This window comes from Galeopterus variegatus, unplaced genomic scaffold, assembly GCF_000696425.1.
Source record: "Galeopterus variegatus unplaced genomic scaffold, G_variegatus-3.0.2 Scaffold319, whole genome shotgun sequence".
Taxonomy (NCBI): Eukaryota; Metazoa; Chordata; class Mammalia; order Dermoptera; family Cynocephalidae; genus Galeopterus; species Galeopterus variegatus.
The window spans coordinates 658,147-671,424 of NW_007726430.1; the positions used below are offsets into that span (position 1 = coordinate 658,147).

Here is a 13,278-nt window from a genome sequence, read left to right on the forward strand (position 1 = left end):
TTACTACTACTGTACTATTCAGTGACTTTTGTTCTCCATAGTGGCAGTTCTTCTTTTCCTGTAAAACAGTGTCTTTGGTGGGTATTCCAGGGTTGGATACAATTCCTGGCATGCTTCCCTAATTCCACTTACCCCACTGATGTTCAAGAAAACATAGCAGAATGTGAGTGAGTTAGGGTGTCATTATTATTGAATTGATTCTGTTTTACATGCCTTTAAAAAAATAAAATCATTCCTAAATTTTGGCCCTTAATGTTGCTAATAGCAATTGCTTTACTTTATTATTGATGGTTCTATACCAGTGCCATGACTCAGTGGTCGAGAGCTGTTGCTCCATAAAACATTTCCATCAAAAGTTGAGTTTATCACCATTTCACCTGAAACTTATTCCTTTCTATGCTCCTTCCTTTCACACATTTTTCAAATACCTACCTTATGAGAGGTAGAGGGTCTCCGAGTGCCATAGATACAATAGTGTTTGAGATAGATGTGGTTGGGGATTTTATAGTTCATGGATTTTATAGTCCAGACAGTGAGAGAGATACATAAATGACATGCATGGGTGATGTATTAGTTTCCTAGGACTGCTGTAACAAAGTACCACAAACTGGGTGGCTTAAATTGGTAGTCTCACAGTTCTGGAGGCTACAAGTCATAAATCAAGGTGGTTGGCAGGCCACGCTCTCTCTGAAGTCTTTAAGGGAGAATCTTTTCTTGCTTCTTCCTAGCTTCTGGTGGTTGGCTGGCAATCCTTGGCATTCTTTAGCTTGGAGTTGCAGCACTTCAATCTGCTTCTTCCTAGCTTCTGGTGGTTGGCTGGCAATCCTTGGCATTCTTTAGCTTGGAGTTGCAGCACTTCAATCTCTGCCTCTTATCTTCATGTGGCCGTCTTCCCTGTGTGTCTCTGTGACTTCATATGGAGTTCTCTGTGTGTCTGTTTTGTCTTCTTATGAGGACACTAGTCATTTTTGGATTAGGGCATGCCCTAATGACTTTGTCTTAATTCGATTACATCTGTGAAGACCCTATTTCCAAATAAGGTTACATTTGTCAGTACTAGTTGTTAGGAGTTCAACATATTTTTTTGTGGGACACGATTCACTTCATGACAGGTGGTAAGGAAATTATGATGCAGTTATATAAGATTTCTTTGATACTGTTCTCAAGAGCTCCGTCATCCTAAGGTTCCTCAAACCCAACATATGCTTAAGTGTGTCTTTCCCATAGTCATTTCAACATTAACCTTTCCTGATTCTTTTTGTCCTGCTCAGTCCTACATCTTGTGCAATGATTTTGTTACCTTGTATGTGGTTTTATACAGCTGACTTTCCTGTTTCCATTTTCTCCTACCAAGAAATGTGTTACTTTTTTTTTTTTCCTTTTTGTCTTTTTTACTGACCGGTAACGGGATCGCAACCCTCAGTGTTGCGCCCGTACCGGGGACCGGCAACGGGATCGCAACCCTCGGTGTCACACCTGCACCACGCTCAGCCAGTGAGCAGGAACCGGTCTCCACATGGGATCCGAATCCTCGGCGGGAGCGCCGCCGTGCTCCCAAGCGGCGCACTCTGCAGTGCGCCACCGGGCTGGCCCAGAAATGTGTTACTTTGATGAATCATCTTTTTTAAGTGTTATTGGGATCATGCTACTCTCTTTCTTAGACATTTATATTGTTTTCCAGATTATTGCATTAAATCCAAGCCTTGGTTTGTTCTTCAGTGCAGTCCATTTCACGTGGCTCTTGTTTCCTCTCCGTTATCAATTATGATTTTTCTTTTCATTCTAGTGTAAGCATTCTTCTCTTAGTAAAGCAACTGTTCATAGTTCCTACAGAATACAACTTGCTAATTCTTGTAGCTTTTGAAATAGGTTGTCTGTTTTTTTTCCCCCAGTATCTCTTCTACTTCCATTTAGGCCATATTCCCTTTCTTTTAGCTCAATTTAAAAATTACATTTTCTCTAAGTGTTTCATAAGTTAGTTCTTTGCAGTCTACTACTTTACGTTCTTTACTCTCATTAACTGACTGGATATATTTTTAAGTGTTTGGGGACAATTACAAAGATAATACATATTAAAGTTTGGAGATTATTCCCTGTGAAAATGCATTGCTGGTTTTCTCTATAGTAATTTACTGCAGATTATTAATCTAGTAAAAATACCGTTTGTGGTTTAATGCAGCAATTATACAGACTTAGTGATGGAAGGGTTTGGGGTTCGGTACTTGTAAATTTCTTGATTGAGAAAGAATTCTGGAAGAGGACCTATGTTTGGAAGTCTTGGTGAGGTCAAAGAATAGTAATAATAGGAATAGTTTAAAAATTAAAAATGGGTTGGGGAGGTTGTAGTCAGAGTAGAATGCTTGAATTTGTGACTTTGGAGGTGAAACTGTTATGGGTGACAGAGTCTAAGATACGGATGTATTGGAGTGGAAAAGAAGCTTGGAGGTTAGATGGTAAGGAGTTGTGAGGTAGGCATTGAATGGAAGTGCCTACTTTGTTGGAGAAGACTGGGACAGTGTCCTAGATGAATGAGAGGGAATGACCAGATGGTTAGATGGACAGCAGTAATGAACAGTGGAAGAGGTTGTTTTAGGGAATGGCACCAATCCTAAGGAGTAGGGTTTTTTACAAGAGGATGAGAATAATGCCTTAGAAGTGACAAAGGGCAGCAAGGAAGTCACCACCCCCACCTTTTGATCCTGAAACACATGGAGTGTCAGAGAATGATAGCCACTCCTTGAGACTACAGGGAAAGTTGTGCCCTCAGGATTTAGTTAAAGCAAGGAGGTAGAAGAAATGCTCAGAGAAGTAGCTGGAAATTTAGGGGAATTCATTGTGGATCTGAAGTTGCAGATGATATAGTGGATGTGTCTGGGAGGGGAGAGAAGGGAAGGGAGGTTTGGAGCATTAGATGGATGGTAGTGCCAGTACGGTAGCCTGTGAAGCCAGGGTGAGGGAATGTGGCTACCTTTAGGGCATGGATTGGCAAAAATAGGGATGAGATAGGTGTGGTGGATTTACTCACTGTAGATGAACTCACAATAAGCCACTGGACCCAGTGGCCAGAGGACTTGCCTCACTTGACAAGGCTGATGGAAGACCCAGCAACTCCATTTAATACAGATATTAAAAAGGAGAAAATATGCTGTGTGCCTGGAAATCCATAAGAATCAATAGAAAACTATTTAGACCTTTAAAAAATAACTTAATTAGATACCTATCACAAAATATAAATATAAAAATCGGTAGGCTTTCCTATCTACCAACAATAACCAGTTTAAAAATGTAATGGAAAACTTCCACTATAGCAACAAAAAATTAAAAACATAGAATACATTTTTAATGAGATCTCTGTGAAGCACTTCAGAATTGTATGAGGCATATAAAAGATTTAGCCACATGCAGAAATATATCTTGTTTCTTCTATATGGGGATGATAATGGCTGACATATTTATTGCTTACTCTGTACTAGGCACTGTCACATATATTATATACATTATCTCATCTAAGACTGAGTATTATAAAGTCAGTTCTTCCCCACTAAACAAAATTGTAAAGACATTTATTTTGGGAATTTGATAGAATTGTTCTGAAATTCACTTAGAAGGTTAAATTACAAAACAGCCAAGAAAATTACAGGGGCTGGAGGAAATATGAGAGAATTGACTTAGGATGTACTATAAGGCTGATAAGTACAACAACATGACATTGGTTCAGGAAAAAATAAGTCAGTGTGCCGTATTTATGATGTACATTTTCGGATATTTTGTTCTACTTAAGAATATATAAAAATATACCATAAAGGATGATCAGTCAGTAAATGGTGTTAGGAATTTAGCTAAATTAGAAATTAGATTCCTTCCTCATACTGTATACCAAAATAAATTCCAGATTGATTAAATGTTTTTATGTTAAAAAAAGAAACTGCAATGATTAGAAAAAAATATGCAACGATACAGTGTCGAGGGAGAATTTTCTAAGCAAGATATCAAATGTAGAAGAAAAAAAAAAAAGGATAGATTTGACTCCAAATACATTTTTAAAAAAACCAACTTCTGAATATAAGTATAATACATATGAACTGCTAAGGGAGTGAGATCCCCAGTATTATAGGGCCTAGCCTGGGGATTTGAAAAGTTTACCTTGTGGAGTTACTGTCTTTTTCTCTGTAAATCTTTTTCATAGAGGCTAGAATTAAGCTCAATAAATTGATCACATGATTTCTATCATTGTAATAGTTATTTTCTCTTTTAAAGAAAAAAACATGAAAAAAATTATGAAATTAGAAATGATAATTGTTCTTGATGAAAATTAGAACACCTTGGGTAAGGCTGAAGACCCCCTTGCTCTCTCTTCTAAATGTTTATCAGTTTTGAATATATCCTTTCTGTTCCTTTTCTATGTATTTGTAAACATATATTTATTCCTATAGAAAATAAATAACACAAGACTACTATCCATTATCCAAAAGCCTTCAAGGATATAGAATTATCAGTTTTGAATATATCCTTTCTGTTCCTTTTCTATGTATTTGTAAACATATATTTATCCCTATAGAAAATAAATAACACAAGACTACTATCCATTATCCAAAAGCCTTCAAGGATATAGATATATTTTGGAATTCAGAATTTTTTGGATTTTAGACAGATAATATGGTGCACAGAGTGTGAGGTGTATAGGACAGATGTGGATGGAGACAATACCTCCTAATGAAACATGTTAATATTTTTGCAGTGAAACGTGTGACTAACTATATGAAATGGGGTAAAGAAAGCCTTTTCAAAAGCCTCACTCACATGAGCTCAAGGCAGATTTTGGTTCCAAATGAGTTTGCCACCTAACTTGGGTTTTTAGAGCTTTTTGGATTTCAGAATCACAGATAAGAGATTGTGGGTTTTGTGTTTTATGTTTTTTTTTTGTTGCTGTTGTTTTTATATATGGTATTTTATACATACAAAATATCAAATACTTGTATTTTTTTTTTTTTTTGTCTTTTTTTTACTGACTGGTAATGGGATCGCAACCCTCGGTGTCGCGCCTGTACCGGGGACCGGCAACAGAATCGCAACCCTCGGTGTTGCGCCCGCACCTTGTTCAGCCAGTGAGCGGGAACCGGTCTCCACATGGGATCCAAACCCTCGGCGGGAGCGCCGCCGCGCTCCCAAGCGGCGCACTCTCCAGTGTGCCACCGGGCCAGCCCAAAATATTTGTATTTTTTAAAGCACTGTCTTATTATTTATCTATTGGTTTTGTTTTGTTTTGGCGGCTGGCTGGTACAGGGATCAAACCCTGGACCTCGGTGTTATCAGCACCACAGTCTAAGAAACTGAGCTAACCAGCCAGCACAACCTTTCATTATTCAACCAAGGAAGACGTGTATATAGTTTAAAAGTCAATAATATTGCAAAGTTCATAGTAGAAATATAGCACCTTTTCCACCTCTGAGTTGCTTTCTCCAGAGACAGTCACTTGTGCCTGTGACTATTTTCTGCTATGTGCTTCTAGATTTTTAAGAACATGCTTATACTGCTTCTTTCTGATTTTTAAAATTTTAAATAATAACTTCTTGTATAAAATTAGGATTTAGCTCTCTTTACCACTCCTCCCACTTTTCACCCATGGTTTTCTTCCCTTCATTCTCCCAGTAGTTGTATTATAATTTTTTGTTAAATGTATTTACCAGGGACCGGGGTTTGATCTGTACTGGCCAGCTGAAAAATAAAATTTGTATTTATCTCACTGTGTAGGTATAAATACATGTTCTTCCAAACTGAGGCCCATTGTGGACTGTGATTGTATTTCTTATAATTAGTTACCTTTTTTGCCCTTTTCACTTCAGTTTAGTTTTCTATGCGCTGATCACTAATACATCTACAAACTGATAGAGTCCTAAAACTTCTCGGTATGGTCTTAATACTTTGGGTTCTATTTTATTTTTCCTTGGGAGGTCTCACTCCTGGGCACTGTTCTCTCCTGCTCTAGTCTGGACTGACTGTTCTAGGCCTGGTGCACAGCTGTTATCCTGCTGCCTTCCTTACCACTATCCTGGCAATTTTTTTCAGTTTCCATCTCAGTTGGATCATCCCATTTAATCTTTTGTTTATTCACTTCTTTTTTTTTTTTTTGTCTTTTTTGTCTTTTTTCCGTGTCCGGCAACGGATCGCAACCCTCAGTGTTGCCCCCGTACCGGGCCGGGGACCGGCAACGGGATCGCAAGCCTCGGTGTTGCTCCCGCGCCTCGCTCAGCCAGTGAGCGGGAGCTGGTCTGTATGTGGGATCCAAACCCTCGGACGGGAGCACCGCCGCGCTTCCCAAGCGGCGCACTATCCAGTGCGCCACCGGGCCGGCCCTCACTTCTTAATTATACTCATTCTCTAGTAGCTTCCTGAGAAATGATTCATAGGAGATACACTTTTTTGAGGTCTTGCAAGTCTGAGAATATTTCAGTTTTATCCTAGAATAGTGAATCGAAATAATTTTCTTTTAGAATTGTGAAGGCATTGCTTCATTGCCTTTCAGCTTCTGGAGTTGCTGCTGAAGTCCCACAGTATCGGATTCCTGATACTTTCTACCCGACCTTTTAATTTCTCTCTGAAGCTTTTAAGATCTCTTATTCTTGGCATGAATTTTCATGGTAATGTACCTTAGTGTGGGCTTTTCCTTTATTCTTTGTAGACTCATATCTTCAGAAAGATAAGATGTTCCAACAAAGAAATAACACGGTGCTGTTAAAAAGCAGCATTCAGAAAACAAAAAAGAGAACCTAGAAATTAAAACTGTGACAGCAAAAATGGAAAATTCAGTAGAGGAGGAATTAGAATATAAATTAGAGAAAATTTCCCTAGCAGGTTGAATAAAAATACAAAGAGTAGAAACTGGGAAGGAGGAAGGGAGAGAATGAAGGAGAGAGAGACAAGAAAAGAGAGTGGAGAGAGATGGAAGGTGGAGGTGGGGTGGGGGGCAAAAGGGAGGAATGGGGGGGTGAGGTGGAGGAGAAGAAGGGCATGCAAAAAAACGGAAAAAGATCAATTCAGGAGAGGTTGAACATTTTAATAAATAGGTGTTATAGTAAAAGAAAACAGAAAATGAAGGGAAATAAATTATAAAAGGATAATATGATGAGTCTTCAAAAAGTTCATGGAAAGATTCATATTATCTTTTAATTCCATTTTTCCCTGGATTTTTTTTTTTTTTTCCTTTTTTTGTCTTTTTTCGTGACCGGTAATGGGATTGCAACCCTCGGTGTCACGCCTGCACTGCGACTGGCAACGGCATCGCAACGCTCGGTGTCACGCCCGCACCGCGCTCAACCAGTGAGCGGACCGGTCTCTATATGGGATCTGAACCCTCGGCGGGAGCGCCTCTGCGCTCCCAAGCGCCGCACTCTACCGAGTACACCACCGGGCCGGCCCTTCCCTGGATTTTTTTAAGTACCTTTATGTGAGATGATGTTCTAAAATTGAAAGACATGAGTGTTTGTCATTACAGCTAGAGGTTTTTCTGAAATGTGTAGGGGTCCTTGGCTGTCTCTATTTAAGAGTGAGCAACTAAAAATCCTACTGGGAACTTTGGTAAGAGGGTGGGTCTGGTGTACTGGTTTGGATCACAATGAGAGGTGATAGATAGGGCAAGATTATTCAGCTATTTTGTTACCAACTCCTAAACGGTTTGTCAGTTTCCCCAGAGAGGATTTTCTTTTTTCTTTTTTCTTTTTTTTGTCCTTTTTGAGACTGGCCCGGCCGCACTGCGCTCAGCCAGTGTGAGCGCTGTGAGCGCACCGGTCATCCCTATATAGGATCTGAACCCGCGGTGGGAGCGCTGCTGCGCTCCCAGGGCCGCACTCTCCCGAGTGTGCCACGGGCTTGGCTGGAGAGAGGATTTTCTTAAACTCCTGCCTGGGTGGATAGAAGCTTGCTGTGGCTCCCAGCAAGGTGCAGGGCTACTATGTCAATATGTAGACTTTGACTTAAGTACCTGTTTTTAGTAAGGTAGGGGACTTACTCCTAACCTCAGCTGAGTTTGGTATCCAAATCTAGATTTTTTTTTTTTTTTTTTGGTTTATCCTTTCCAGACAGTACACTTGCCATCTTCTGTGTAGGCAGGAAGAGTATGGGGGTGAGTGGGTGGGGATCTGATCCAGGAGTGTAGGTGCTCTCTCCAAAGACTTTCAAACATTTCTTTAGTTGTTAGCCCCACTCCCACTCCCTCCTGAAAGGTTACTGCATGCTTACAATTTCTGAGCCTTTCAGAGATTCTGCTGAGAGAATATGCTTCTTTCTTTTTGGCCCCTGCCTGTCCCAAATTTCTTAGCAGGGCAGAGGAAGCCAAACCTCAAGACAGTTCTTGTTTGTTTGTTTTCTGTCCAGAGTGTTTTTGACAACTCTGTTCTGCTGTCATATTATTTCCCATCCTCTTTGTCCTCTGAGTTTATAACTTTTTTTTTTTTCCCTTTTTGTCTTTTTTACTGACCGGTAACGGGATCGCAACCCTCGGTGTCGCGCCCGTACTGGGGACCGGCAACGGGATCACAACCCTCGGTGTTGCGCCCGCACTGCGCTCAGCCAGTGAGCATGAACCGGTCTCCACAATGGGATCCGAACCCTTGGCGGGAGTGCCGCCGCGCTCCCAAGTGGCGCACTCTCCAGTGCGCCACCGGGCCGGCCCCTGAGTTTATAACTTTTGAACTTCATTTTGTTATACTTTTAGTGAGGTTTCATGAAGGAATATAAAGGTATTTGTAAACCCTAGCCTTAAAGAATTCATTCATTCAGTCATTTGAATGGTACAAATACTGTGGACCTAGTACTTCTCTTGCTGGAGATTCAGTAGTGCACAAAATAGACAAATGTTCTTGCCCTTATGGAGTTTAAACGTTATACTTTTAGTGAGGTTTCATGAAGGAATATAAAGGTATTTGTAAAGCCTAGCCTTAAAGAATTCATTCATTCAGTCATTTGAATGGTACAAATACTGTGGACCTAGTACTTTTCTTGCTGGAGATTCAGTAGTGCACAAAATAGACAAATGTTCTTGCCCTTATGGAGTTTAAATGCTGGTAGTGAAGACAGGCACTAATCAAGAAAGTGAAGGTATAGTTATTAGACAGTAATAAGTGTTAAGGAGAAAAATAAAAAGTGACACAGAGTAGGAAATATGTGGAAAGTTGTAATTTTTTTTATGTAGATGGCTGTGGATGGTTTTATGAAAAGGAGCCACTTGAATAAAGACCTTAAGAAGTGACAGAGCTGCTCATGAGGATGTTTGGGGGAAGAACATTACAGGCAGAGGGAGCAGCTAGTACAAAGGCCCTAAGGCAGCAGCGTGCCCAGCATGTTTGAGGAGCAGCAAGGAGGGCCAGTGTGGCTAGCTCACGCTGTAAGGACTGACTTTTATACTAATGAGGTTGTAGCGTTTTCAGCAGAGGCAAGTATGATCTAGCTAATCTTACTTATAACAGAGCCACTGTGGCTGCTGTATTGAGAATAGTCTATAGGGAGCCGAGGGCTGAAGCAGGGACACCAGTTAGGAAGCTATTGCACTGTGTTCCAAGGTACATGGAAGTAGTGAGTGATTGGATTCTGGATTTGCTGATGAATTGGACGTGGGATATGAGAGAGACGAATAACCAAAATTATTTTTAGGTTCGTGGCTCCTCTAAGGGCTTTTGAAACTGTAGAACTTTGGTCTGAGTATAATTATTTTTAGCCTGTTAAATGAATGCTTGACTAAATCATAGCCATAGACCTATTTTAAGTAATTTTGCTTTACAAACTGTAACTTTTATTTTTTAAAGCTCTTCACAGAATATGGTCGGCTGGCAATGGATGAAATTTTCCAAAAACCCTTCCAGGTAGAATATTAACTATAAATGTAATTCTTATCTTTGTTTTAGTTCGTAGAACTGCAAACTACAGCTCACAGGCCAAATCTGGCCTGCTGCCTGTTTTTATATGATCTGTGAACTAAGAATGGTTTTTACATTTTTAAATGGTTGAAAAAAAATGGAAAGAGGAATGATATTTCATGATATATATAAATTATCTGAAATTCTAGTATCAAAATCCATAGCTGAAGTTTTCATGGACCTCAGCTCTGCTCATTTGTTTATGTATTATCCATGGCTGCTTTCCTGTTACAATCGTAGCAGGAGTTGAATAGTTGCTTAAAATATTTACTCTCTGGCCCTTTAAAGAAAACATTTGCTGCTTTAGCTAATTGTTTCTTGAGGGGTGGGAAAGCACAGTAATGTCAATAAGAGGTGCTTTAAGTGTGTGAGCGTTATTTCTTTTCCTTTCTGATGTTAAAAGCAGATCTGATTTTATGATTAGCTGGTGCCATGTCGTTTTCTCTCGTCCTTTACTGCATTCCCTATACTTGTCTTTGGGGCAGAAACCCTAATTCAACTTTTTCTCATCAATCTTTTCCTTCTGCTCTACTAATCTGGGGGAACAAAAATAGCAGATGGGTATATTGATCTCACATTTGACTTAAACATGTCATTCTAGTGTTTATAAAGTTACTAAGATGTTACAGCATAGATAAATCCTTTAGCGCATTTCCTTGACCTCTTTGAAGAAGCTGATATTATGCAAAGAAGTATTACAATTGTTATCTTGAAAGTGCACTTATGCATCATTGTAATATATTGTACTCTTTTCCTAAATAGACACTGATGTTTTTGGTTAGAGACTGGAGTTTCCCATATGAATACAACTATGGACTGCAAGGAGGAATGGCATTTTTGGATAAGCGTTTACAGGTAAGTGGGAAAATGATCTTCTGAGGAATTATCCAAAAGTAATGATAACTTTCTCATTTGCCTTTGGCTACTGTATTTAAAGCAGATTATTGAAAATGACAAAAGTTAAATATGTATGAATTTTAGCACAAATTAATATTATTTATTCATGGTAAGATTAAAGAACCTGGGTATATAATGCACAGGAACTATAGAGAAGAACGCTGGGCAATAGCCCAAGCTTTGATTATAATTTCCATTTCACATTTTAAGCCAGGTTTTATATTTGCCTTTAGAATGTCACATTCAGAATTTTAGTTTTGCTGTTCTTTTTAATTAAAAATTCTGTTTGTTTTGGGATGGATATAAACAGATCTAGCCTGTTCTTCAACATGAGTTCTTTTGTCAGTCACCACTAACTGGTTAGATCCTCCTTCATGCACACAAACCTTCTCTTGTTCTAGGTATTGTGCAATACTCTTTTTTAAGAAACTCGTACATGTTCTTTGTTAGCTATAGTAACCAATCTGTGGTTTATTAAATTTATGCACTTATTGCTTCTTCGGGTTCTGAGTTTTCTCATTGACCACTGTGATCCATTAGAGTTCAGGAGTGTTCTTTCTTTTGTCTTTATACTAGTGTTCCTAGTGAAGAAAACCAAATGGTATTTTGTTGGTAAATTGTTGGTCTTCACTGGCAGGTGAAGGAACATCAACACGAAGAAATTCAGAATGTCCGGAATCACATTCACTCATGTTTTTCCGACGTCACCTGTTTTTTGTTACCACATCCAGGACTCCAGGTGGCCACAAGCCCTGACTTTGATGGGAAGTTAAAAGGTGTGTTAACAGATGATGTTATTTGCAGCATGTGATTTGATCTTTGGAATTAAATAACGACCAGTAAATGTCAATTACAAATCAAGTGAATTCGTAGGAGAAACGGTTGTGGTCAATTAGAAATAGTATTTAGAGTTTAGTTCAGATTTTGCTCATGACTTACTGTGACCATCAGAATTAATCCTTGGTTTTTCCATGTGAAATGGTGGTGGTAATACCCATTAATGATCTTTCTAAGAGACATATTATGGCGATTGTTTTACAAGAGATAATGATAAATAAAGGAAAACTAAACATAAGTCAGCTAATATTTGTCAAGTAAAATTAACTTTCCAAGGAAAGGTAACATGATGATGCATGGCATCGCTATTGTTTCCATCTTATTTGTGATTATAACCAAGACTGTTGCTGGCTCATGTGTTAATGTCATTAAGTGCTGACTAGGTGGTAGGTTAGAGGAATCAAAGTTGGGACTTTTGGGTTCCATTATCTCATTTTTGTTCTTTATTCACTGAGGCTTTGAGTCATTTAATGGCTGGCCCTCAGTTTACACATGTGTGAAACTGAGCACTTTTGTTTATAAGCTTATCTGAGTTTCTTAGGGTGAAGTGGTAATAATAATAACTACCGTGTTAGAGGCCTGCTGAGTTCACAACCCTGTGCTAGGTACTTTCATATTTATGCTTCTAGTAATTTCATGAAGTTGGTATCATTTGCTCTATCTTACAGATGAGGAAACTGACAAAAAAAAAGTTAAGGAAAATTAAGTAACTTGCTCAAAGTGCTCAGCTAGTGAGTGAGTTAGTGGTGGGGCAGAGATTCACCTCCAGATCCTTGTTGCCCCACAGCCATACTGTGCTAAAATAGAAGTTCTTCCATTATATGGGGAAAATCATCTAGAGGAGATATACTGTTTAGTTACCAGCAGAATTGCCTTTCAAAGTGGAAGTTTTTCATAGCCTCATATTAAATATAAAGTTCATTGTTTTCAATTTATTTGACTCAGTTGGTCTAAGAAAATTAATGTACTTGTTCACCTCAAGATTATGTTCCAGCTGGTCTTAATATTGCAAAAGAAACTGGGTTTGAGAGACTTAAACTTTACTTTCTGTAGGGAAAGTGAAGGAAAATGGTCAGGGCCCCTCAGGTGTTCAGAATCTTGCCGAGCATTTGATGTAAATATGCACGAACTCCCAGGTGTTCCTTGATTATTGTCTAATGTAATTGCACATGTGCACCCAGGTGTCCTGGGTTATGGACTTAAGTATAAAGGACTAGTGGCTCTGATCCACATGGCCACTGGGATGCCCCGGGGAGGGGGGGGCCTGGGGAGGCCGCTGCTGTTGCTGCTAGTCCCCCCCTTCCCCCGTGCCCCCAGGGTGCCACGGGGGAGGCTGCTACTGCTGCTGGAGGCTGTTGCTGCCAGAGCCCCCAAGATGCCCCGAGAGGCCGCTGCCAGATCTGTAAGCTGCTGCCCTTGCTGAGTAAGCTGAAGACTGAACTCATGTGCCAATGGCTCCTGGGATCTTTCCCAATTACCTAGCTTGTGGACCTGCGTGTGGAGGGGTCTGGTGACCCAGCCTGGTGTGTGAGGGGTCTGGTGACCCAGTCTGTACAACGAGTTTGAAGGGTCTGTGGGCCATAACCCCTTAACCTGCAGTACGGTTGACTAAGTCAGCAGGATTCAGACAATAGCC

General features: G+C 39.7%; 1 protein-coding gene across 2 annotated transcripts in view; it reads left to right on the forward strand.

Moving 5' to 3' along the window:
• The window catches only part of ATL3 (atlastin GTPase 3), a 40,383-nt gene that overhangs the window by 18,768 nt on the left and 8,337 nt on the right, over positions 1-13,278 (forward strand). For both annotated transcript variants that reach the window (XM_008567448.1, XM_008567449.1), the window contains 3 exons: positions 9,798-9,854; positions 10,671-10,763; positions 11,443-11,581. In XM_008567448.1, the coding sequence (XP_008565670.1) occupies positions 9,798-9,854; positions 10,671-10,763; positions 11,443-11,581 (289 nt within the window). The remainder of the gene's footprint in view (positions 1-9,797; positions 9,855-10,670; positions 10,764-11,442; positions 11,582-13,278) is intronic.